The sequence below is a fragment of the Gopherus flavomarginatus genome, chromosome 19 (assembly GCF_025201925.1).
Source record: "Gopherus flavomarginatus isolate rGopFla2 chromosome 19, rGopFla2.mat.asm, whole genome shotgun sequence".
Lineage (NCBI taxonomy): Eukaryota > Metazoa > Chordata > Testudines > Testudinidae > Gopherus > Gopherus flavomarginatus.
Genome location: NC_066635.1, coordinates 12,839,281 through 12,866,164, shown reverse-complemented (window position 1 = coordinate 12,866,164; position 26,884 = coordinate 12,839,281). Strand labels below are relative to the sequence as shown.

General features: G+C 46.7%; 1 protein-coding gene across 2 annotated transcripts; it reads left to right on the top strand.

Moving 5' to 3' along the window:
* Window positions 1-3,898: 3,898 nt before the first annotated feature.
* GUSB (glucuronidase beta) lies at window positions 3,899-26,095 on the top strand. 2 transcript variants are annotated; one of them, XM_050929537.1, is made up of 13 exons: window positions 4,054-4,136; window positions 5,551-5,703; window positions 6,944-7,132; window positions 8,759-8,940; window positions 10,589-10,731; window positions 14,853-15,040; window positions 16,170-16,322; window positions 17,193-17,371; window positions 18,394-18,540; window positions 19,410-19,494; window positions 21,723-21,899; window positions 22,939-23,074; window positions 25,813-26,095. In XM_050929537.1, the coding sequence occupies exons 3-13, from the start codon at window positions 6,962-6,964 to the stop codon at window positions 25,959-25,961; spliced, it is 1,710 nt and encodes a 569-aa protein (XP_050785494.1). In that variant the 5' UTR covers window positions 4,054-4,136; window positions 5,551-5,703; window positions 6,944-6,961; the 3' UTR covers window positions 25,962-26,095. The 2 variants fall into 2 exon arrangements, with proteins under 2 accessions (XP_050785493.1, XP_050785494.1); XM_050929536.1 differs by lacking the exon at window positions 5,551-5,703 and having other exon boundaries at window positions 3,899-4,136.
* Window positions 26,096-26,884: the final 789 nt, after the last annotated feature.

Here is a 26,884-nt window from a genome sequence, read left to right as displayed (position 1 = left end):
CACACCTGTCTTGTCTTTCTTCCACAGGAAAACCCCAGTGGGGCTTCTTCAGCTATCACGAGCGCTGGCTGGGCCAGTGCTCTAAAGAATGGAAAGCCCACCCTGACCTGAGCAAGCCCTAGGTGGGGGAGTTGCCACTTAGTCCCCATAGGCTCTAGAAGGATTTTAGCGCAAAATCATCCAGGTTTAATATCAGTAGAAAAAGACCTTGGGAGTGCAGGGGTAATGGGTACAGTACAAAGAGGATCAAGGAACACCAAAGGAGCTATCCAGCATATTAAGGGGAAGTATAGGCGCTGACTCCATGGGTGCTCCAGGGGTGGAGCACCCACAGGGAAAAATGGGTGGGTGTGCTGCCAGATTCACATGGCAAGTGCTGGGAGGGAACGGGTAGGAGGAGGAGGAATGTGGTGCACTCAGGAAAGTGATGGGGCGGGAATTTGGGGAGGGGTCCAGTAGGGGCAGTGAGGGGGCGGAGTCGGGGCAGGGCCGGGGGCAGCGTAAGCACCCACCAGCACCAACAAACATTGGCACCTGTGAAGGGAAGTGAAGTCCCATTAACAGGAGTTGTGGTTTTCCTCTGCACACACCTCTGTCTCCTCCAACTTCACTAGGGGATTTGACCAGAACACCGCCTAAGCTGGCATAGCTGCAACCATTGCAGTGACATTGATGTTGGGGTAGAAACAAGCCACCGGGGCCAGCTTTAGGCTGATTCATCCGATTCCCATGAATCGGCCCCTGCGCCTGAGACACATTTAATTTTTTTTTCACTCACCCGGTGGCGGTCTGCTCCAGGGTCTTCAGCAGCATTTCGGTAGCAGGAGGTCCTCTCCGGGGGTCTTCGGCAGCATTTCAGCAGCGGGGTGTCCTTCTGTGCCATGGAAGACCCAGAGCAGATCCCCCGCCGCCAAAGTGCCGCCGAAGACCCAGATCACAGCCAGGTATTTGAAGTGGGCCCTGCAGTTAATAAAGTCGGCCCTTCAAGCCACTTTCACTCTATGTAAGGCATCTAAGGTAGCGCCCTTTCCAAATGGGAGGGGAGGGTGAGCCATGAAAAATAATGCCCCGTTTCCCAAGAATCAAGGACATGAAATAAGACTGGTTACACTGACACACAAAACCAGCCAGCTGAAAAAGGAGTGCCACCTCCTGGCCTTAAGTGGGTGTGTTATGGGTTGCAGAGCCAGCCCCTCCCCACCTCAACAAAATTAAAATCAGGCTGGGTTGCTAAGAGGCGCACTTTAAGCATTGTCTTATCAAAGCTGCAGTGGCCACAAAAATCACAGCCTGGCCTCCAATTTGCAGCTATTTTCTTTCTTTTCCCAAACCTCCTGTAGCTGAGACACTTCCCTCTAACCCCTATCGCCAAACTCTGGGTCAGCAGCTTTTAGCCACCTACTGATGTGATGGCCCTTAATGCCGATCGACAACTGTTAACAGCCAGAGGGTGTGTGTTGTGTGACACAGGGTACTGCCAGCCCAAGGAGCGGAGCTGCGCAGAGAATCATACCCAGGTGTTCTGCATGACCAAGCATTCCATGAACACAAGCTGTCTAACATACCTCCCGCCCCTTCTCCATCACCCGTGAGCAGGGCCAATCCCTTCACTTAGACCATGCTGGAAAAACCAGAGCTGATGTCTCTTTAAGTGAGTCACTGGGACACAAGAGTCCAGTGACTAACTACCAGCTGCTCAGTCACTGTGGCCATTTGACTTGCAAGCCAGGAGACTGAAGTGAACCAGAAAAAACTTACTCTACCTATTAAAAAAAAAAAATCTGAAACCATCTCTTCCCACCCTTGCCTTTGTGTGCGTCTTCCTCTGCTGCCATTTCTCACTGTAATGGCATTTAATCCTGTCGAGGTTTGGGGGGTGGGGGGTGCAGTTTGAATGAAAGCTGCTACCCAATTACAGCCCTGCCCCTGCAGCTGACAGTATGCGGCTGGATTGGAGGCTCCGAAGTTCCATGCAGGTGCAGCAGTGTATCCCTATGTTGTCAACGAACGAATCGGGGTGCAGGGTCCAATCCTCTCACTAGTACTGCTCAGGAATAGCCCCATTTATAATCACTCAGGTGGCTTATCTTTCTTAGCTATTTCTCTAGCATCTCTCTTTGTAACACCCACACACTGTGTAAGTAAGGCAAGCAGGATTGGTGGCATAGACTTTAAGGTGAGAAGGAACCATCATGATCATCTAGTCTGACCTCTCGCACATCACAGGCCCCAGAACCTGACTCATCTAGTCCTGTAATAGACCCATCACCTCTGGCTGAATTACTGAAGTCCTCAAATTATGATTTAAAGACATCAAGTTACAGATAATCCACCAGGCTGCAGGGGAAGGTGAAAACCCCTCCGGGCTCTCTGTCAGTCTGCCCGGGGGAAAATTCCCCCCTTACCGGAAATATGGTGATCAGTTAGCCCCTGAGCATGGAGGCAAGACCCAGCAGCCGGACACCTGGAAAAGACTTCTCTATACAGACACTCCCTGGGTTACGCAAAGCCAATTTACACAAATCTGGACTTATGGAAAAAGTTCCATACGTTCCGTAAGCTTTTTTTTTTTTTGTGCGTAATTGTTGGGTATACTTTCCCGACTTATGCAAAATTCGACTTATGCAAGGCATTCCGGAACAGAATGCTTGTGTAAGTTGGGGAGCATCTGTAGTAATTCAGAGCCCTCCCTCGGAGTGTCCCATCACTGGCCATTGGAGATATTTGCTAATAACAGTCGGAAATCAGCTACATGCCCTTGTAGGCAGTCTCATTGTACCATTCCCTCCATAAACTTTTTCAAGCTCAGTCTTGAAGCCAGTTAGTTTTTTTCTCCCTATTACTCCCCTTGGAAGGCTGTTCCAGAACTTCACTGCTTTTCGGGTTAGAAACCTTCATCTAATTTCAAGCCTAAATTTATTAATAGCCAGTTTATATCCATCTGTGTATGTGCTTATGGGGCCTCCATCACCATGGTACCAGAGCACCTCACAAGTATTTTAAATGAACATCATGTCTCTCTTCTTACCAGCCTGGAAATAAATCTGGGCCCTAATTCACAGGGCAAATTTCTATTGTCAGTGAAATTCAGAGTAACTCCACCTATTTAGGTTCAGTCACCTCTGGGTTTATATGTAGGGTTGCTAACTCTCATGATATGTGGTGTGTTTCTTAAAGCCCCAGCTCCTGGAGGCATATCATAGAGAAATCGTAGAATCATTAGGGTTGGAAGGGACCTCAAGAGATCATCTAGTCCAACCCTCTGCTCAAAGCAGGACCAATCTCCAAATCCCTAAACGCCCCCGTCAAGGAGTGAACTCACAACCCTGGGTTTGCATGAGGACCTCAGTTTTCCTATTGTAAAAGTTAACTTCTAGCTCTCACAGTTGAAGAAAAATGCTTGATGACCCAAAAGCACCTGCAAGGTTTAAAAAACACCAGCAGATGTATAAAAATAATCTAAATTATTATTTGACAGTCCTGGTGTATGGGTGGAGGGGTGGGGGAGAGGATTTGAGTAATGATTTCTGAATGCTTGGGGTGGGGCAATCCTGAGTAACTGAGATTAGAATATGGCTCAAATTCTGTACAAGTTGTATTGGGCAATAATTGTTATTCCTATTTAGACTGTGAGCTTGTCAGGGAGTCGGACAGGGACCTCATTGTGCCTTCTTACTGGTCTGTAAAGTGCCCAGCAATTGGGCTCAGTGTAGGTAAAAGACTATAATCCCCCGGCCCCATGTGGCACAGCAAATTGGACCATAGCCACTTTCTTTCACAGTCTCAAGCACACAGAGGGCCTGGCAAGCCCATAAGCAAGATGGCTGCAGGTGCCTCCAAGCTGGAAGTCATGTGAGTGTTCCTTGCAGTCAGCTGGACCTGGCTCAGCTGACTGCCTCTTGCAGAGCTGCCCAGCAGACAGCAGCATGGCTCTGTGCTGTGCTCTGTGCCTGCTGCTGCTCTGCTGCCAGGCTCTGGCCCTGGCCCTGGCCCTGGGCAGAGGGATGCTCTACCCCAGGGAGTCTGCCTCCAGGGAGCTGAAGGAGCTGAATGGCATCTGGAGCTTCAGGGCTGACTTCTCCCCTCAGCGGGACAAGGGGTTTGTGCAGCAGTGGTACCGGAAGCCCCTGAGACAGGTATGGAGGGGGGCACTGCTGGGGCAGTAGCGGCAAAGAGGGTATCTGCCACTGGCCTTGGCCACCGAAGAGAGACATCGGGCCAGCCTGTGAGCTGGGAGTCCCCACTGAGTCCCCGCTGCAGGTGAGTTAAATGCCTTTGTCACCAGGGCTTGGGGCCCGAACCAGAACCCAGGCCCGGCGTTTGGATCCAGTAACATGAGCCCATCTCTAAAATGGGGCAGATGGGCGAGAACGCCACATCCCGGCACCAGGATTTGAGCCCCTTAAAGTCAGTCCTCCCCAGAGAGAAAACAGAGCTGTGAGATTCAGATCAGGGCGCTGTCCCATCTCTAATGAAAAGCAGGAAACAAGCATCATAAATATCAGAATGAGACAAAAAGGGAAAAGAGCCCCTTTCCTCCAGTTGCTCTTCGTTATATCCGTTTCCATCCTGATCCTCACTTGCTGTTTCCTGAAACACAGGCGTGAATACTGTATTAGAAAAAAAAAATGGATCTTTCTGTAGAACAACGGTTCTTTTCCTGTTATCTGGGCACGTGATTTTAGCTTCCTCTTTTCTATTTAACTTGAGGCAAACCAATTGCTGTTTAGTCCCTGCATTGCATGCATAATGCTTAGCATTTGAGTTGCGCTTTTCATCTTCAAGATGCTTTCCAAATACTAATCAATAAAACTGAGCAGTCTTTTACTGTTTCTCTGTTTCATTCACAAGGGCCTGAAGCAGGAAGCTTGGAAAGTGTGGGAATGTTTGACTGAACTGTAGACAACATGATTATAGCAATCTTAGTGCTTTAGAAATTAATACCATTCTCTAAAGAGTAGTTGTACATGCTGAATGTTGGAAAATTCAGGAAATATTGAATGATTTTAAAAATAGCCAATACAAAAAAAAATCATGGAGTAAATGTTGAATCTTTTTCAAATGAAAAAATGTGTACAGTAAATATAGAATTTACTTCAGAAGAATTATGAATACAAGAAGGCAAAGTGGTATTATGTTTTGGTTTATTTTTTTAAAGGGGAATAACCATTGGAGTGCGAGCTGCTGAAATTAAGGGTCACTTAGAGAAATAAATAATATATCTCAGAGAGGCAAGAGAGCGAACTGTATGGAGTGCCATATTTTATAATATAATTTGAGAACCTGTAATAGTGAAATAATTATACTGTCTCTAGGGTTTCCTTATGTCATTCACTGAGGGAAAATAGCAAAGCATTGGGTACACTTTCTAAAAGTCATGCCATTATTTGTGAATGTTTAGGGGTGTGTGTTAATATTTATAGGATGGCAGTCAATCAGGATTGAATAGTTTGTAATCACTGAATAGTTATAATCCTTTTACAGTGTGCAATATCGCTGAGATCCTCTTGCTTAAAAATCCACTGAATTTGCTGCTTTTTGTAACTGTAGAAAAACTACCTGGTGCTCAGAAGACAAAGGGCCAGATCATCATCTGTTGCAAACTCCGTGTCCATGAGGCTACACTAGTTTCCACCCATTGAAGATCTGGCCCCAAACAGTCTAAATTCTTGGCAGCCCTACTACTACTGCTCGCTATGATCGGTGACTTTAAGGGATTGTGCCTAATTGTCTGAAGTTATTTGTGAGAAAGGATGGTTCCGTTGCTAGGGTGCTAGTCCAAGCCTCAGGAGATGTGGATTCAATTCCCTGTTCCACTACAGATTTCCTGGATGTCCTTGGGCAGGGCACTTAGGGCCACATTTTCAAAGATATTTAGGTGCCTAAAGATACAGCCAGTGGGATTTTCAAAAGCACCCAAACTAGATTTGGTGCCTAACTCCCATGGAAATTAACCGGCTTAAGTGCTTTTGAAAATCAACCTAAGCAGCCCTTTGCATCTTGAAGCACTCAAATACCTTTGAAAATTGGCCCTTAGTTTCTCGGGCTTCCCATCTGTCAAATAAGGATAATAATAATTCCCTCCCTTTTAGGAGTATTGTGAGGATAAATACGGTGGGTATGGACGCCACAGGAGTACCTGAGAGACTTATGCAATGGCAGGTGTGCAAAGGTCCCTGTTAGGGCTTGGGGCTCCATTTTATAGAAATAACACAAACTAATTGTACAATTGGCCGCTTCTACGTCCTGCGCCGTGGCCGCTGTGCGTAAGGAGTTTGTGAAAGTAGCTGGGGGAATGGGATTGATGGAGCAGAAACGGACACTCTTCACAGAGCGTGCAGGTCAGTGTTTGAAATTCATGCATGTGATTGCTCGTCATCAGTGAACAGGGGAAGCATGAGCACAACAGCCAGATATATATTGGCTGTAAAAGTTCCTTGTAGATCCCACTCTGCCTGTGTTAATGAAAGGTTTACTATCCCTCAGCACTCCCTGCTGGCTAATTGGTGTAATTACATCAGCAGTAAATCCTGAACAGTTAGTTCAATGCGACATGAACATAATCCCAAATGCAAACCCAGTTTGCCTTTTGCGATGAGGCTGGGGCATGAGGTCAGCCTGATGCGATATGATTTTAGGTGAAAATTATGCTGAATCTGGTAAGCTCAATCTAAATTGGGGTGGGGGGGAAGAGAAAGGAATTTCCCTTTGCATTTAGTAGGAGTCCATTCCAACCCAAAAAGCCAAGTAAAGTCAAGGCAGAGAAACCCCTGGTGGATTTACAGCAGTTGACTGACATCAGAATCTGGCCCGCAATGGATGTGCCAGTGCAACTTTTCACCCTGCGACCCACAAGGCTATTTTTAAACCGCTATCAAACTTCACACTTATTTTTTAGTCCCAAGTGAACCATTTCACCCTCTGTCTCCTTTGATCCTCTCAGAGTGGGCCTGTGATCGACATGCCAGTACCCGCCAGCTTCAACGAGCTCACTCAGGATCCCAACCTGCGGCAGTACACTGGCTGGGTTTGGTATGAGAAAGAGGTGCTGCTTCCCAGGAGCTGGCTTCTGAATGCCCTCAACACCCGCGTGGTGCTTCGGGTTGGCAGTGCCCATTATTACTCCATAGTTGTAAGTATGGTGGCCCGGGGAGCAATTAGTCAGGCATTCTGCCCTGCTCAGAGGCTCTTGAAATACCCGCAGTAAAAGCTGCCGTAGGGGACCCCCACATCCTGTATTATAGAAGAATGTGGCTGCTGTGTGTGTTCTGACAACACACTGCGGGCATGTCTACACCAGGGGCACTGGAACAATTTTTATAGTGGGGGTGCTGAGAGCTATTGAACTAAACAGTAAACCCTGTTTGTAATGGAAACTATTACAAGCCAGGGGGCAGGGCAGCACCCCAGCACTCCAAGCTCCAGCACCTATGGTCTACACCAGGGTGGGCAAACTTTTTGGCCTGAGGGCCACATCGGGGTATGGAAATTGTATTGCGGGCCATGAATGCTCATGAAATTGGGGTTTGAACGTGGGAGGAGGTGAGGGCTCTGGCTGGGGGTGCAGACTCGGGTGGGGCAGGAGGTTGGAGCGCATGGGGGTGGCTCAGGGGTGCAGGCTCGGGCGGCGCTTCCCTCAAGCAGCTCCCAGAAGCAGTGACATGTCCCTTCTCCAGCTCCTACATGGAGGCATGGCCAGGCGGCTCTGCTATGTGCTGCCCCATTCACAGACACCGCCCCTGCAGCTCCCATTGGCCGTGATTCATGGCCAATGGGAGCTGTGGAGGCACCACTTGGAGTGGGGGCATCATGTGGAGCAGAGCCCCCTGGCTGCCACTACGCATAGGAGCCGGAGAGGGACCATGCCTCACTTCCGTAAGCGACGCGTTGCGGGCCCTGACCCTGCTCCCCGGCTGGAGCACTGGAGCGGGGCAAGCCCCAGACCCTGCTCCCCAGCGGGAGCTCAAGGGCTGGATTAAAATGGCTGGCAGGCTGGATGCGGCCCACGGGTGTAGTTTTCCCACCTCTGGTCTACACTAAAAACACTGCAGCGCCAATGTAGCTGCACCATCTTAGCACTTAAGTGAAGATGCTCCTACAGCAAGGGGAGAGAGAGCTCTCCTGTTGGTGTACTTAATCCACCTCCCCGAGAGTCGGTAGTTGGGTTGGCGGGAGAACCTCTCCCATCGACAGCCCTGTCTACATGGGGGCATTAAGTTTGGCATAACTACATCGCTCAGGGAAAACTCCACACCCCTAAGCAGTGGACGGAGCTATACCGACATAGGTCCGTAGTGTAGACCTGGTCCACTACTAAGTCAGCACTCTGCAGCTTTTCCCTTCGCAAGTCCAGCTGCAGCTTCCATGTTGTCTGCAAATAAGAGGAGCCAAGCCACAGATCTGGAGTCTAAAGTGCAGAGGGCTCAGGGCAAGGACCTGGTGGTGCTTTTTCAGCTCTAGTTTCACTGGTTCTCTGACCGCTGAGCTAGTAGCTGAAGTGTTGCCCTGTTGCGAGGCTGAAGGACACCAGATACTGATGCACCCGAAGCACCCTGATAAGTCTCCCATGGAGGTGCTGTTGGCTCTGTGTGACTCCACTGGGAGTTAGTGCCTAGAAGAGCTGCAGGGCTGGGCCCTTGGAAGGAGAGCTTTGACCCCGGTGTTAGCATTCAGGGAGGTCATGTTCTTCCCCCACAGCCCAGGCTTCCCTGTGATATCTACTGCTGCCACTCCACCCTTTCCGTTTCTTCTTTTGCAGTGGGTCAATGGGGTGAACGTTACTGAGCATGAAGGGGGCCACCTCCCCTTTGAAGCAGACATAAGCAGGATTGTTCAGGGCAGCCCCGGAGCTCTGTGTCGCATCACCATTGCGCTCAACAATACGCTGACACCTCAGACCCTGCCTCCCGGCTCCATTCAGTTCATGAGGGACGAGTCTAAGTGAGTTCACTGGATTGCTACCAGGGCAGTGGTGGAAATTACACACCAGAGTTATTCTCATTAATCCTCACATCATAGGAACTCATTCAGCACCTCCAAGTAATTTGTGAACCATTAAGCCATGTTAATCCCTGTAGTATTAATAGCAAATGTGTTGGAACATAAGAACGGCCATACTGGGTCAGACCAATGGAAGACAAGATACTGGGCTCGCGGGACCAACAGTGGCAGATGCCTCAGAGGAAATAAGCAGAACAGGATAATTTATTGAGTGATCCAGCCCCCATTGGCCAGTCCCAGCTTCTTGCAGTCAGAGGTTTAGGGACACCCAGAGCAGAGGTTGCATCCCTGACCATCTTGGCTAATGGCCACTGATTGCCTTATCCTCCATGAACTTACCTAATTCTTTTTCAAACCCAGTTATCCTTTTGGCCTTCACAGCTTCCCTGGCAAGGAGTTCCACAGGTTGACAGTGCATTGTGTGAAGAAGTACTTCCTTTTGTTTGTTTTAAACCTGCTGCTTATTAATTACATTGGGTGACCCTTGGTTCTTGTGTTATGTGAAGGGGCAAATAACACTTCCTCATTTACTTTCCCCCAAACGATTCAAGATTTTATAGACCTAGATCATATCCCCCCCTTAATCATCTCTTTTCAAAAATGAATAGTCCTGGTCTTTTTTAATCTTGCTTCCTGTGGAAGCTGTTCCACACCCCTAGGCATTTTTGTTGCCCTTCTCTGTACTTTTATCTATTATAACAGATCTTTTTTTAGATGAAGTGACAAAAACTGCCTGCAGTCCTCAAGGTGCGGGGGTACTGGGGATTTATATAGAGGCAATATGATATTGTCTATCTTCTTATCTATCCCTTTCCTAATGGTTCCTTCAGCTTTTTTTGACTGCCGCTGCCCATTGAGCAGAGGTTTTCAAAGATTTATCCACAGTGACTCCTTTCTTGAGTGGTAACAGCTAATTTAGACCCCATCCTTTTAGATGTATAATTGGGATTATGTTTTCCAATGTGTATTGCTTTGCATTGATCAACATTGAATTTCATCTGCCATGTTGTTGCCCAGTCACCCAGTTTTGTGAGATCCCTTTGTAACTCTTCGCAGTCAGTTTTGGATTTAACTATCTTGAATAATTTTGTATATGGAGTAATTTCTGTCTTTTAACCAGTTACTGATCTGTGAGGGGACCTTCCCTCTTATCCCATGCCTGCCAACCTTGCTTAAGAGCCTTTGGTGAGGGACTTTGTCAAAGGCTTTCTGAAGGTCCAAGTACACTATATTCACTAAAAGCAGCTAAGAGTCCTGTGGCCCTTATAGACTAACAGACGTATTGGAGCATGAGCTTTCATGGGTGAATACCCACTTCGTCGGATGCATGTATTCACCCACGAAAGCTCATGCTCCAATATGTCTGTTAGTCTATAAGGTGCCACAGGACTGTTTGCTGCTTTTACAGATCCAGACTAACACGGCTACCCCTCTGATACTATATTCACTGGATCCCACTTGTTCAAGTGTTTGTTGAATGGAACAATGTGATCTATTGCAGGAGTATTTTAATAGAATGTCACTAACATCTGTACTTGGCTTTTTAATTCTTGTGAAATGGAACGTAACCCTTTCCCCTCCCTCACAGGTACCCTAGGGGTTATTTTGTTCAGAACACAAGGTTTGATTTCTTTAACTACGCTGGAATTCATCGTCCGGTCGTGTTGTATACAACCCCCTCTGTCTACATAGACGACATCACTGTGACTACAGCCTGGGCAGGGAATATTGGTAGGTATCAAGGCAATGATGGCAACTATTTTCCTATCCAACAGGGGAAGTGAAAGGAGGCAATGGGAAAGCTTCCTGCTGGGGAATTTTTGGATAGAGTGAACTGATAGTGTAGTAGGTTTAGTGTGGGAAGCCACGTGCACTCATTTGATCACAGAAATTGTAAAAATCTCCTTCAGGGGTTTAAAAAAAGAAAAAATGCATTTTACTAACAATATACTCTGGTGGTTCTCAACCAGGGGTATGCAGAGGTCTTCCAGTGGGTACGTCACCTCATCTAGATATTTGTCTAGTTCAGTTTTTCTCAACCCGGGGATCATAATTCCAACGAGGGTCATGGGACAGGTTTTGGGGGGTTGCAAGTGCAGAGCTGACATTAGGAGGTGGCAACCAGGCAGTTGCCCAGGGCTCCATACCACAGGGGCCCCAACAAAGCTAAGTTACATTTTCAGCCCTGGGTGGCGGGGCTTGAGCTCCGGGCAGTGAGGCTCAGGCTTCGGGTACACTGAAATGTAAGTACAATATTTATATTCTGATCGATTTATTGTATAATTCTATGGTGGAAATGAGGAAGTCAGCCACTTTCCAGTAATAGCGCGCTGAGACACTTTTGCATTTATAGTGTCTGTCTGATTTTTGTAAGCAAGTAGTTTTTAAGAGAGGTGAAACTTGGGGGTACACAAGACAAATCAGATTCCTGAAAGGGGTACAGAAGTCCGGAAAGGTTGAAAACCAGTGAGCTAGTCTAGCGAAAGGATCCATGAGATGGAATTTTGTGTAATCCTGCTTTGACTGGCATAAGGACCAGTGTCAATGGAGATGATTTCATGAGCTCCACAGAAGTGTTCTGGGGACACACACACACACACACACACCCTTCTGTGTACACATCTTAGATACTGACATGGCCCCCGTTTCTCTCAGACCTGAGCGCTGACAGGGCCGGACTATTGTGCCTGTTTCACAGGTGGGGAACTGAGGCCTAAACAAGGTCTCTCAGGTAATCTGTGGCAGAGCACAGAGTTGAATGCTGGTCTCCAGAATCTAAGACCAGTGCCCTAAACGCTAGATCGACCAGCCTCTTCCTCCTTTCAGTGGGGCTCAGCTGTGTGCATCCTGTACTAACGTGTAGCCTTACAAGCCCCAAGCTGGCTCCCACTGGGGCCAGTGGCCAAACTCTCGGTGGTTTTAAATGGTTCAGGGTCAAGGTACGAACATGCCTGACAAAGACCTAGTTGTTCTTCTCCTTCTGGACACTTACCAGGCCGGTGCATTTGGGTTCCCCTCATCTGTTAAACTTCCTGAGTCCCAGCAGCACTTGGGCACTGCCGGTTTTCTAGGCACATTACTGGGTGCAGATCCTGTGTCTCCTACCCCCGTCTGAGAACTGAGACCCCACAGTCCAACTGCCTAAGTCCTGAGAGTAGGCAGGCTGCCCGATGCCCTTTCCCAGAGCACCAGCCCTGTGGGTGCACTGGTTCGCTATTTACCATTTCAGGGACAGTTTAACCACATACCCCAGGCTTTGCAAAAGGGAATTCTAAACCACTTGCTCTTACTTGGGACAGCACAGATGATATAAAGATTCAGACAAAATATTAAACACATGCATTTCCCTACCTCAGTTTCCTCACCACTCTGGAGCATTCTTTGGGCTCAGATCAGAGTGCTCTGGGGATATTATGGATCCTTCCTTTCTTATAACTTCTCCTCCAAATCATGGAACTTCTGTCTGCTCACTGCAGTGAGTACCCTCTTTTATGCAGGCATACTCCCCTTTCCTCTTCTAGCCCCCCATAGCTACTAAGAGCCTTTCTTTTATAACCTTCACTTCCTTTTCCATGTGACCCTCTGATCAGCCTTGTCAGGTGATCAGTGTCCCCCACCAGGTGAGCCATTGCTTAGTTACCAGCTCACCTGTGCAGACTGGTGCTTCTGAAGCCAATTCTGTCTCCCAGGGTGCTTCCCTGGGAATAGAGGACCATCAAGTTTTAAAAACTCTCCACTGTTAACCCTGTGTCACAACTCCTGGGAAATTCAGTTCAACGTGGAGGTAAAAAGACAACTGAGATGACAACCAGCCCCATGTTCAAAGTGCAATTTGCAATCTGACACAGATAATCCCCAATATCAAAACAAAACTCAGGTATGTAGACAGATTCCCCAGATTGTCCCAGCACTTCTCATTCATAGATCTCAAAGCATTTGATAAAAGAGGATCATTATCCCTTTTTCACAGATGGGAAAACCAAGGTACAGAGTGGTAAAGCAACTTGCGGAATTCGTAATCTGGTCTCCTGGTTCCCAGTCCAGTGTTCTGTCCACTGGACCCTGTTGCTAGGCCCATTACAATTCCTTTTACAGCCTTAATTGTTTCGGCTGCCTCTCCGTGGCTTGCCTTTTCAGTTGTTCCTCTGATTATCTGTCATTGAGGATGACTATCCGAATGATTGCAATTGTTTTAAAGCCATGTCAGATGGTCACAATCTTGCAGGTACACAAAGAATATAAAAGGCCAGTTAAAGTGGCTCATATCCCTTAGAGAGAGAGAGAACCTCTAAAAGCAGATAAGGGGCTAGGGAAATGAAGGGATTTTTGCTTGCCTGGTCCATTTCATTTTGCATGTAAGGAGGCCTCTCTGTTTAGCGCTGTCACTTGCAATACATTGAATTCGTTTCCCCTGCAGCGTTAAATTGAGGGCAGCTGCTCACAAACATGCTTTTTCCCGGTAGCTTGCCTGGTGCAGGTGCAGATACTAGGCCAAGGTGGGTGCTGTGAAGGGTAATTATTTCCCCCATCCCGTTTCTGACAGCAGCAGATCCTTGCGACAGGAAATGCAAATCTGGCTTAGATTTTCCACCCCCTGGTCAATTACCTTCCATGGTTCCTTTTCTGATACTCTGACCCTATGGCTCTCTTCTCTTTACACACTGCACTGTGTCCCTCGCAGTTCCTGCTGGGTAAATGTCAGGCTTCTCCTCTGCAACACCCCTTGCCCTGCATTACTGCATGTCAAATCCTCTGACATGCATCCCTGGCTTCACCTATCCGTCTCTCTTTGTCTCAGTCGCCTGCTCCTGTCTGCCTTCCTTCTCTTGCTCCACTGCCTGGGCTTGGAACAGCCTCTCCAGGCAGCCCCCACACTATCTGACAGCTCCCGGTTCCATCAAGTACCCGGACGATGAATCCCATTCCCCCTCCCACTCCACGCTGGGTGTGTTCTGTGACTGTGCCTTTAGATTGTGAGCTCCTTTGGCAGGGATGTGGTAGGTAGCTCAGTGCAAACGTACAGAGCTGGACTGAGAACATTAGAGTCAGGAAGCCAACTCTGACGAGCGTATATGTGTGTGTATTTAGCAGTGTGTTAACAACCAGCCCTGGAGACTGAAGTCCTCTCTCCACAGGAGGTCAGCAGGGGCAGAGGCATTGCCAGCTCTGCCAGGCTGTGTGCCTGAGCTCTGGTCTAGAATTCTTCAGGGTGAGACTCTCTACAAAGTCCGTTCATGGCTTGGCCTCTCTGCTGAGCATGCCAGCAGTGGGGCCGGTAGCAGCAATTTTGGTTGATGTCGACACCAGTCCAATGGGAACTGGCCTGAGACCCACCAAACTCATTTCACACAGGCAGGGTGCCTGTGAGCTGGCTAAATTCCAGTCTTGGGCTTGGTCATTAGGAAGATGAGCACTGTGGTACCAAGCCATAGTTGGGTGTCAGCTCATACAGGTACCTTCTGTCATCCACTGATCCCTTGGACTGGATTTGAAGCAGCAAAACCTTTATATCTCGGTACCAAGCTCATGAGCCAAACTGTCCCCACAAACCGTTTACAATGTAGAAGCTGGGTGAGGAAGCGATTCTTCAACGCGACTAATGCAGGGTATTGCTCTAAAGGAAGCACCACTTTAAGGCTTTCAGACAGGGAAGAAACAATCTGTGCAACTCCAATTAATATGTATCAATAACTGGAAGCCCAGCAGGTAGCCTGTCAGTGATGGAATTATTGGGAAAGCACCCAGCTCTGCTAACCGTGGTGATGTAGGACCCGCATCACAATGGGGTCACTGGGAAACATGTCTGATGGGAGAAGGGTCTCCAACCTGCTCCATGCTCTCTTTTGGGCTAGGTGTGGTGCGATATGAGGTTTTGGTGATGGGCAACACCCGCTACTCCTTGTCGCTGAATTTACGTGAAAAGGAGGGGAAAGTGGTGGCTACGGGAAAGGGACCGATCGGGGAGTTGAAAGTAGTGGAGCCAAAGCTGTGGTGGCCTTATCTGATGCACGAAAACCCCGGATACCTTTATTACTTAGAGGTAACATGCACATATTTGTCTCATTTTGCGTGTCTCTTGTTTCATTCCCCTCCTAGGATTACAGAAATCCATGGGCATCATGCAGCCTGCCTGCCTTATTCCTCCTAACCTAAGAATCATGCCTAGATGCTTTCACTTCTTGCCATAATCAAATCAAGTTTTGCTACCTTCTTGGCTTACTGAGCTGAAAGCCACGCCACTGGGAAAGAGAGAGCTGGCTGTATGGGGAGGGAACACGAGGCCATTGGCTTCAGAATCTTACCACAGTGCTTGTAATCCTCACTGCTGTCTTGTCCCAGGACCCAGTCCATCCTTCACTGACGTCAAGGGGAGTCTTTCCATGGACTTTAGCAAGGTCTGGATCAGAACTCGACAAGGAAAGAGAGGGAGACAGCCCAGGGAGTGAGAGAGGAGATAAATGATCCACCTGGAGCAAACTGCTAACCCGCTGCACACATTTAGCAACTGCAGTGAGCTCTTTCCCCCTTAGTACAATACAGGCATTCGGCTTCGTTTTCAGCTTACAATCTTGGAGGATTAGTTGTCCTACATGGCTGTCTTTAAATCCCCACTCAGGCAGAGGAGGTAACTGTGATGTAGGGTTTAGAGAGTAGATCCACTAACCCACAGCCAGTTTGCAAAGCCCCAGGTGCATGTTGCCTGTGAGCCGGCTAAATTCCAGTCTTGGGCTTGGTCAGTGGTACCAAGCCAGCAAGGATGGAGGGTTCTGGCTGTTGGGGTTGGGTGTCAGGTCAGAGCTCTTGGGAGGAGCAAGTCCCAAGCCAGCTCGCCCGCTTACCTTCCTTCTCCTCTACTCTCTACCTTCCCCAGCCTGGGCTCCCACTGTGACCCACTTCCCCGGGTTGACCCTTCCCTCAGGCCAGGAGGGGAGGTGGGTGCCATCAGGAGGGCAGACTGGGAATGTGGAAGAACCAGCCACTGTAGGACCAATCAGAGGTGGGGTTGGTTGGCGCGGCTGTAAAATGGATGGGGAGCGCGCGGCTGGGATGGGCTGCCTTCGCAGGGTCACTGAGAGGGAAGCATTAGCTGGGAGGGAGGTAGAACTGAGCGTATTCTCCTCAGTGCGGTCAGGGTTGAACGCAGAGGCTGGTTTCTGTTGGGGATCCAGGTGAAGCTGTCGGCGCAGGTGGGCGGTGAGCTGTCGGAAGACGTGTACATGCTCCCCGTCGGGATCCGCACCGTGCATGTCACCAGCCGTCAGTTCCTCATCAACGGAAAGCCCTTCTACTTTCATGGAGTCAACAAACACGAAGATGCCGATGTAAGAGCACAGAACGGGGTGAGGCGTGGGAAGTCGCTCTCTGCGACTCCATCGGAATCAGCTCCAAAAACACCACTTCTGGGCCCACCCCCAGAAGGCGTCCGTTGCCTAGCATCCCCTCCCCCAGATGCTCATATGCCGTTGGCAGTAACATTGTGAAGGCCATTTAGACCCATAGCGGCGCCAACTGAGATCCGGGCCCCGTTGTGCTAGACACTGTGCAAATGCCTATTGAGAGATGTTCTTTGTCCTAAAGAGCTTACAATCCCAAACTGACATGCCCAACAAAGGGCGGGTAATACTATTATCTCCATTTTACAGGTGGGCAACTGAGGCACACACTTTAGTTTGAGGATACACAGCCGCAAAACCTACTGCCTCTGCCCAACACCTCAGCTGGTACCGTGGAAACAGCAAACCCTGTTTCCAGTGACTAATGATTTTTCCAGCCTTGGTGAGCCTTCCGCCCCTCTCCCCTCCAAAGCTCTTTTGCATAAATATTACGTTTTCAGCTCTGGGGGAGTTTTTTAAAACTCGCAAAGACAGACAAATATTATAGTGTTTGAAGCAAAAAGGTTCCCACGCTGTCCACTTAGGACGGAACCTAGGAAAGCCTGATCGTGTCCCTCTGCCCTGTGAAAGTGAGTGGAGAGCAGATGGCGCCCAGCTGGTTCAGGCTGAGAGAGGGAAATGTAGTAACATGTTTAGCCTGAAGCCAGAGCTCCCCAGCTGTAACACACAGCAGTGCTGTCAGGCTTAGGGAAGCGACTGTGAAGCGCTTTAAGATCCTTTGCTAGATGGTGCAAGGGCAATGCAAAGTGTTACCGAGTTCTTATTCATCCTGGATTGTCCTGCCTGCTTTCTCCCCAGATCCGTGGCAAAGGACTGGACTGGGCTCTGATCGTGAAGGACTTCAACTTGCTGCAGTGGCTCGGGGCCAATTCCTTCCGCACTAGCCACTACCCCTATGCAGAGGAGATCATGGACCTGTGCGACGCGTATGGCATCGTGGTTATTGACGAGTGTCCGGGCGTGGGGATGAAAGACCCGTAAGTGATTCCACCCTTTGTATTTCTCCCTCTTCAAAAATGATTCTTTATAGAGCCCCGGCTGTGGTGGGTACTGAGCACAGCTTGCCTGGGAAAATGGCTTTTCAGGTGTACTGAGCATCTGCAGCTCCTATTGACCTCAGCTTAATGTGCAGGGACTCTACATCACTTAAAAATCAGCTTGTGACAAGTTCGGGCCTGGCTACACTGGCTGGTGTAACGGAGCAGGCTAGAGCTGTGCAGTTTCTCAACATTGTTAACATACTGTTCAGTCTTGCAACGTAGGTGGGCCCAACCTGCATTCCTAAACTATGGTGCAGCCTTGGGTTGGAGCAGGGCAGTAGCACACTTGTATCCCAGCTACAGCGCAAGGGTGAGTGGCGCCTTATCCCCATCAGGGAGGGAAGCAGAGGGAATCAAGCTGTGACTGGAGCTACCAACATGGTGGGTTTTATTAGAAAGAGAACCTAGTTCATCTAAGCCTCGTTGGACTTGTTTGTTTTTCCAAACCCCAAATCGGGGGTAGCTTGGTTCTGGAGCCCATTTAAACCAGACCACCAATGTTTGGAGGGTGAGGGGAGGTTTGGCTCAAAGGCTCTTGTCTGGGTTCCTCTTTACTTCAGACACACAAGCTGCACTGGGTGATGGTGAAATCTTGCCAGTGCCTTAGAAGTGTCTGAAAGGTTGCCTAGAAGTATGTATTTTAAGCTGGAAGTTGAAAGAGGAAGAGGCGGTGGTTTGGCTTCCGAGAAGAGGGAGCAGGTTCCAAGTTCAGGGAGTGCGTGAAGTAAAACATATTTTGCTAGAATATCTAAGAGGCCAGCTGCTGTTCTGCAAATAGTTATCCCCATCCAGAGATACAGGGCCAGCTTCATTTCTGGTGTGGTCCGATTTACACCAGGGATTAATTTTGGTCCCTGTGCGCCAAGACCATTTGTTACATTGCTAGTATCAATAATGGATTTAAGGTGAGTTTTATTTAGCATTTTAGTGACCTGCTCTTGCTTCCTTTTGTCTTTGAGGGAGAACTTCGGGAACAAGTCACTGGCACACCATCTTGTGGTGATGGAAGAGCTGATCCGCAGGGATAAGAACCGGCCATCGGTTGTGATGTGGTCTGTAGCCAATGAGCCAGCTTCGGAGCTATTGCCCGCAGCTTACTACTTTAAGTAAGTGTGTGTTCTTGTGCATGGCTGTTGAGACTGAGGTTGATGGATGTGCCTCATCATTTTTCAGGTCAGAAAAAGGAGTTGCATGGGAAAGTCTGGCAGGTGCTCAGGGATCCCTTAATCTATTTTAGAGTTTCTTTGTATACATGTTCTATGTACTAACTACATATTTCCCCAACGCACCTACTGTTTTGCATACTGGGTTTAATGCCCCGCAGCAGCAGCACCCTAACCAGTTATTTCTCTGAGCTAAACTCTGAAGAGCCATCAGGAGATCTCTTGGAATGAGATATTCCTACAAGACTAAGGTTCAGGTAAGGCAGAATTGGTCAAGGATTTGGTCATTCCTAATTACAGAAAAACCAGGATCCAAATTCTCTGCTGACGTAACTCTATGGACCTAGTGGAGTGAGGCCAGCATAGAGCTTGGGCCTGCATACGGAAAAAGCTGTGATTAGAGCAGTACCACTCATTTGTTCTTGCTGGGGCAGGCCACAGCACCTTATCTTAAAGGCTGCAGAGACACTGGCCCCCTACCCCTTTCTCTCTCACACTTTTTAAGTTATGCTTATGATGTCTTATGGGGACAGACACCTCTCCAGTGATTTGCACAATGGGTGTGTTTCACCCCGGCCAAACAGTCTCCTTGCTCTGTAAGCTCTTAATGTCTGTTATTCTTAGCTAGAATTACACACACTTTGCGGAGGATAAACACCATCCAAGACTCGCACTATTTCACTTTCAAAACTACTGCCTATTAAACTAAACACTGGCTCCAAAGGTTGGGCACGTGGGGGAGTTCACTGATTTTTGTGGGTCTGTTTCTCCTTTTTGGTGATGGACACTTGTGTTTTACTGTTTGTAAACAGGACAGTGATAGCTCACACTAAAGCCATTGATCCTACCCGACCCGTAACCTTTGTGTCAAATGCTAATTACGCTCATGATCATGGTGTAAGTTTCATTTCTTTTCTCCTTTGTTTGCTTAATAAAACTGGGAAAGGGGTAGATTTTAGGAATGTTAAATAACGCCCTTCGCCCCCCACCCCCCATTGAAGAGAACTTTTGAGTTGCATAGAGAAGCAGAGCTCACAGCACCTGATCCTGCAGCCATTACTCAGGCAAAACTGAGTCCAGTAGAATGACTAGAATTGTCCCTTCTCTATAATGGTGGGTAGGACCACACCCATTGTGTAACTGTCTAACCCCATTGTGGATGTTCTGTTGTTTCACTCCTTATTGTACCTGTTAGCCCCTGAGCCTCTCACTTGCTGTAGGCTGTTTGTTAAAGCAGAGAATAAAAACCTCTTCAAATGGGAATAGGCCCTAACTATAGTAAAGAATGTTTTGTCTCCACTCATTGTAAATTTCTCTTGTTCTTCTTGGGCAGACGCCTATTGGCTTTCCATAGTCTAACCAGCCCCGAGCCTGGCTTGAGCCTCTAGTCTAAGGGTACGGCTACCCAGCAAAAAAAGACCCATGGCAGGTCAACTGGGCTTGCACTGCGGAGCTAAAATGTAGCAGTCTAGCCAGTCAAGTTTGGAGCTCTGAAACCCAGCTCATGAGGAGGGTCTCAAAGCCGGGGCTCCAGCCCAAGCCCATATGTCTGCACTGCTACTTTTAGCTCCATAGCGTGAGTCTGAGTCAGCTGCCATGGATCCTGAGACTCGCTGCTGCAGTTGGCTTTTGGGGTGGAGATATACCCAAGGTTTTGAAATGGGGCTTGGACACTGGCCCAGAAAAGTCTTTGCTGGCTTAGGCCACGTCCAGACTAGGTATTAAAATCGATTTTAGATACGCAACTTCAGCTACGGGAATAACGTAGCTGAAGTCGAATTTCTAAAATCGAGGTACTCACCCGTCTGGACGGCGCGGCATCGATGTCCGCGGCTCTCCGGGTCGATTCCGGAACTCCGTTCGGGTTGATGGAGTTCCGGAATCGATGTAAGCGCGCTCGGGGATCGATACATCGTGTCCAGACTAGACGCGATATATCGATCCCTGAGCAATCGATTTTAACCCGCCGATGCCGCGGGTTAGTCTGGACGTGCGCTTAGTCCTTCTATAGAGGCCCTACATGCAGAACTGAGAGCCTTGCTTTAAGGGCTCGTGTCTGAAAACTGGTCTCCCTATAGCATTTCCTTGGAAATCAAAGACAACATAAAAGGCTTTGTGATGTTTTCAGCATACCATGTCTTTGCAACAAGTCTGTTTTTAGACAATGAGTTTGTCTAGCTACATATGATGCATGTATATAAATGACTTTCAAAAGTACCTGCGAGAAATCCCATTTCATTTTCCTTTCCAAGTAAGCTAGCCTTTCCTCTCTAAACTGGGCTGTCCTGGAGCTAGCATGTGTGGCTCTGGAAAGCTAGGACTTTTCTTCCATTGGCGCAGGATCAAAACCACTGGGATTTGTTTCCATTTTAAACATAGCAAAGAGGGCACTGCTGTTGATTACCCCAGTGTCCCATCTATTGCTAGTTGCATGCACCCCATCATGTTCCAGTGGAACATGCTTTTTCCGACAGCTCAGGGAGACACAAAAGAGATTCAAAGAACTTACACACTGTAAATTCTGATTTCAGAACTTTATTACAAAACATGTTAAGAGAACATTGGATAAGTTACATATAACATCACTTTATCTTCAATGGGCTAGTGCCCTTTGTCATACTGTCCAGGTGGTAGAAATGGCATATAACTCGCAGAATGCTTCGTCCTAAATTACGCCACTGATGCATGAACTTAGTCACTATTCAAAGTAATTGACCACTAAGTTGATCAGCGTGTTATTTAATAAGTTAAAAAGGATGTTTAAATGCACGACCAGATCCAAGACATATCTTGGAATGTCCAAAAAGACTAACAAACCTAGGGATGAAACCGTTAATCTTGTTTAATTGGCTACTTTGCCTACCTAAATCTGTAAGAAAATGCCAAAATTAACATAAGTTGATGGGGAAAACTGCTTGACTTGGTGAGTTTCCTCCTGTATTTTCTAGGAATAGGGTGGGTGGCGGGCAGTCTCATTTTTGTGTTAAAATGCTGTGGGCCAAATGGATCCTAAGTGTAACAACTGAGGTCAGTGGAACTACAGCAGAGAGGGATGTAGCCTTGGGAACATGCCTATAGGTTACTTCGGGGTTTGTTACAAATATTACTCTACATTATTTCTCTAGGCTCCATACGTGGATGTAATTTGCATAAATAGCTACTTCTCCTGGTACCATGACGCCGGCCATCTAGAGGTTATTCAGCTGCAACTCAATACACAGTTTGAGAACTGGTATGAAGCCTACCAAAGGCCAATTATCCAGAGCGAATATGGAGCAGATACTATTGCTGGGCTTCACAATGTGAGTTTCCTAACTGTGCCACTTTGGGAAACACAGTGCTGGTCAAGGAGGGAAGTTCAGTCACAACCAACCAACCCATGAAATGTACTGACCCCTTAATTCTGAGACATGCTAGACACAATGTGAAATATACTCCTCAGCTGCCGTGCATATTATACTGGACTCTACTGTTGAAACACTGGGCCCCATTGAAGTTAGTGAGTTTTGCCCTTGATTTCACTGGGGCTAAGATGGCACCTGAGGAAACGAGTTCTTTAAGTAAAAGCACTGGCGTATGCTGCAAGCCACTAATTCGCTTCCATAATCTAAGTCACTGGCCTCCTATAATATTTTCTTTTGTCTCTTTGAAAACCTTTCAAACTTTTAACATTCTGATTGTGGGAGTTGGTCCTCCTTTTTTTCCTTATTTAAAATACTGCTTAAGAGACTGGTTTAAAAAGTATAAATCATTAACTGGCTCTTATGCAATGTTGCAGTTTGCCTTTTAAGCTGAATCATTGCCAGGTAGGTTACAGTTAACTCACTAATTTACACTCTTGTGGTCAAACCACCAGAAGATACATCTTGGAACAGTCTCTCCATGCTTTGGCAGTTGTGGAGAATATTCAGCAGACAGGAAGGTACAGTGCTGGGGAGAAAAGTTAGTTCATTATGGGGCGATGGGATTGTGTAGCTTCAGAGAAACTATTTAGATGTAGCACTTAAAAAGCTGTTGCCAGCAAGTACGTTCAGAAGTTCATCAATCAAAAAAAAAAGGTTTCTAGTTTCCTCCCTACGAATCAAAAAGGAGCTGCCAACATAGGTAGAAGAAATCAACACTATCTAAACTCCCCTTGCCAGTTTCAAATAGATACCCTTCTTCAGTACTTCTAACCTCTGCTAAATAGCCACCACATTCCATAGCTATGGCTATAATTCAGTGGTGTAGGAAACGAATGAATAATTGTACAACCCTTTTCATATGAAAAAAGTCAATTGAAGGCCTTTGCTGACACCTGCTATGTACTATCTGAGTCTTTTCTCCCTTCTTTGGTTTCAGGACCCACCTCTTATGTTCAGCGAGGAATACCAAAAGGCTGTGCTAAAGGAATACCATTCAGTATTTGACAAAAAGAGAAAGGAGTATGTGATTGGGGAGCTCCTCTGGAACTTTGCTGATTTTATGACAGATCAAGGTAGGCTGAGATTCCATTCTATATTTAAGCTGCAATGTAAAGATAAGCTTTCTCCCCTGACATCATGGCTTTCATGTTAAAGAACTGAGGATACAAGATGTAAGTAGAAGCATGTGTTCTAGAAAACCTAGTTAGTATATGTGGCACTGAAGATTGTTAAATGCAGCAAAACCTTTATTTAAAAATTCCCTTGTCACTTTCTGCCACAAACAGCTTTTTTTTTTTTTTGTGGGGGGAGGGGGGGGGGAAGGGGAGGGAAGAATGAAGCCTGTGCTATAATATTAGGCTACTGGCTCAGCCATCTATCCCAAAAGCTTCAACTTCATTCAATTCTGGACAAAGTGCTCTCTCCAGGGAATTGTGAAGACATGAGCACCATAAGCTAATCAATGGCAGCCTAGTCATATCTTGTTATAAAAATAGTACCATTGTTCAGTGAACACTGAACAAACTGCTCAAGTCTGGAGGCATCTGGGGAGTCAGAGCTACATTACAAAACAGAACTCTCCCTCCCCCAACTCATACACAAACACGGCAGCTAAAGCTGTACTCTAGCCAGACTGTGGGTGTAGAAGGAGATCACTGACTTTCACACAGTTTGCTGTGTTCTTAAAATGCAAACAGTCGAGCATTTCTGCTTACTGTAATAATCAAGTCTGTACTTTTGGCAGCTGTGGTGTTCAAAGCTCCCTTATGCGGCATGCAGAAGACTTCATGCTTTTCACAAAGAATTTCAGAAACATCCTCTGTAGCTAACTCCCACAGCTTGTTCCCTGTATTTCTCCAGGATTAGCATTGTTAGATGTTAGTTGATTTAGGACTGAGAGCACAACCTTGTCACAAAGTTGTATGTTGAATGGGATAATCTCTCTACTTTTCCATTACAGCTACTCATTGAAATGTAGCTAGACTTTAGGCCAGTTGGCTCTGATGCTTTAAACTTGGGCAAAGTTCATTAAAATGACGTAGTAAGAAATGGAAATATTCTATTTTTGCTGTTTCTCTGGAAATGGGTTGTGTTCCAAACATGCTAACTCTTGCATTAAGGCAGGGGAAAAAGTGACATTTTTCCATGACCAAGTCAAGTAGGACCTAATTGCAAAGCACCATTTCCTATGCTGAAGGGTGTCTCTCCTGTGGTTGAGTTGTGTTACCAAGTGTCCCACACACTAAGGGAAGTGCTGTAGGAGCACCTGCATCACCGGTTTGTGGAGACAGTGCACTACGACAGAATGCAAGTGATGTGTGGAGAGGGACCCACCACTACTCTTTCTACCCTCTCCTCTTCCTCATCCTCCAAAATGCCCAGCCTCAACTATCCTTTTTCACGTTCTAAATTCTGCTCAAAGTTGCTGTAGGTGTTTCACATGTAACTCCCATCATTACCGCTGCACCGACAGTGGCAGACCGCATTAATCACACTGCAGGCAGCTTCTTCAGTTGTAGCCACAGAGGTTATGCACAGGAGGGCTAGATGCCAGGATTTTAAAAGTGGTTGGTCATTTATGCTATTGTCTCCACCACTGGTGAATGACCACTCTTGTATGTTCCTAGGACAAAGCTTAAGCCAGAGTACAGAGAATCTGTTGGAGTGACAATTGTGACTGAGGGCTTGTCTACATTACCCGCTGGATCAATGGGCAGTCATCGATCCAGCGGGAGCATGGTGGGTGGGTTAATTTATCACGTCTAGTCTAGACACGATAAATCGACCGCCAAGTGCTCTCCCATCGACTCCAGTACTCCACCAGGGCGAGAGGCATAGACGGAGTCAATGGGAGAGCATCAGCTGTCGACCACAATGAAGACACCACAGCAAGTAGATCTAAGTACATCGACTTCAGCTACGTTATTCACGGAGCTGAAGTTGCATAACTTAGATCAGTTCCCCCCTCAAGGCCTGAGAGATGGTCAGCAGAGGCAGTGTGAGCAGTGTATTTAGTGGAATACCGGAGGAATCTGTTCCACAGGTGCTAGCTTCAGTGACTTAAGTAAAGAGCATGTGCGATACAAGGCTCTAAAGAGACCAGACATGGGCATAAAAAAAGTAGCAGCAGTGGGGGAAAAGATACTGATTCAAAAAGAATAGTGGAAAGAAAATTAGACAAAGTTTGCAATGACAAATCAATGCAGCTTTGGGCTCCATACACATCATGCAGCATGGAGGAACTGGAAGCCACTTGGAGAAGATGTCGTTTGGACTGGTTTGATTAAAAACTCAACAAATGACTAGTAAGTTGGAGAAAAGGGCATGAACAGCAGTAAAGGAAAGGAATGCAGGGTAATACAAAGGGTGAATAAAGAAGAAAATCTAATTGAGTCTCAAAGTAAAGATCTTCAGTGAGATTTAACTGGATCCCCAGCTATTTAAGATGAGACTGGTCATAGACTATTAAGCACTAGCTTAATTAATTGATTTAATTAAAGTGATACAGCCCATTCACGGGCACACTTAAAGCCTATAAGCGTGTAGTGGTTTAAGCTAAATCAGTTGTAATGAAGCCAGTGTAACAATAATCATCTTCCATATGTAGGAAGATGGTGACTTAAGTTTCCTCTGTATAACTTGGTTGTGAAAAGCTGCTACTAACATTCTTTCCCTTTGGCTGAGGAGTTAGTCATGTCACGTTGATTACTGCAGGGAAAGGAAGAAGTGTCTTACTCTACACACAGATGCTTTATTTTGTGATTCTTCTGTAAAAAAAACTGCTTTATTTTATGACTTTTTATATCTACAGCAACCAGTCGTGTTTTAGGGAACAAGAAGGGGATCTTTACCCGTCAACGACAACCAAAGGCAGCTGCATTTGTTCTAAGAGACAGATACTGGAAGCTTGCAAATGAATCAAGTTGTCTCCATCCAACACTCACATATTACAATTTATGAGTGGGTATTAAGCTCAGATGTTTTCGTTAAATAATATTTTGCTTAATGTTTACATTTTACTGAAATCTAGTATTACAGAATTAGTGCAGTTTAACTGTTTGAAATAGTACTAAAATAAAAATATTTCCATACCAGGGGTTCTATTTAATACACAACACCGGGCAAATTTAAATATATCCATAGAAAATTAGTAATCAATTAGTAATCAATAGGTTGCAGCTGGTAAAGTGGATACCTAATACTGTTAATAACTAAAGTATTTGAGAGAGGTAGATTGGGAGACATGCATTAGCTCTCCCAATTTCTAACATTGTAGTGTTTTCATACCCTATTCCTGAAAATGGGTTTCTGGTTAGCTATGTTCTGAAGGAATCACCATTTCCCCTCTATCATCTCAAACTGTGTACTGTAATTGATTAGGATTGCTCTACTCTAAGTGTACACAGCTAATTCTAGTTAGTATGACATCTATACAACATTAGGTCATTGCAGTGTACCACAGTAGCTTCTACCCTACCACTACAGTCAGTCATAAATAGATATACTTATGTATAGCAGCTCCAGTTCTTTTAAGTATGAACTTCTCTACTAGGACTACAGGGAGGAGATGCAGCCCTGACTTTCAGCCTGGAGGAACTTAATTCACATTTGGAGGTCAAACCATAGTACTATTCTCAGTAGATAGGTTAACTTTGTCCAAGTCTGACCTGAGCACTCACTTAACACTGGGTTGAAATATAGATACTGCAGCACCCTCAATGTTTTTGGGGTACACAGATTTGTTGAAGTTAAATAGGCAGATTCATCTCTTATAACAAATTCAGGGTACCGGCCTTACCTTATTGGCTGCAATCCAGACTCAGTGTAGCTAGTATACTGGAGGTAGTTATAAAAACTTCTTACACAAAGACTAAGTTTAGCCC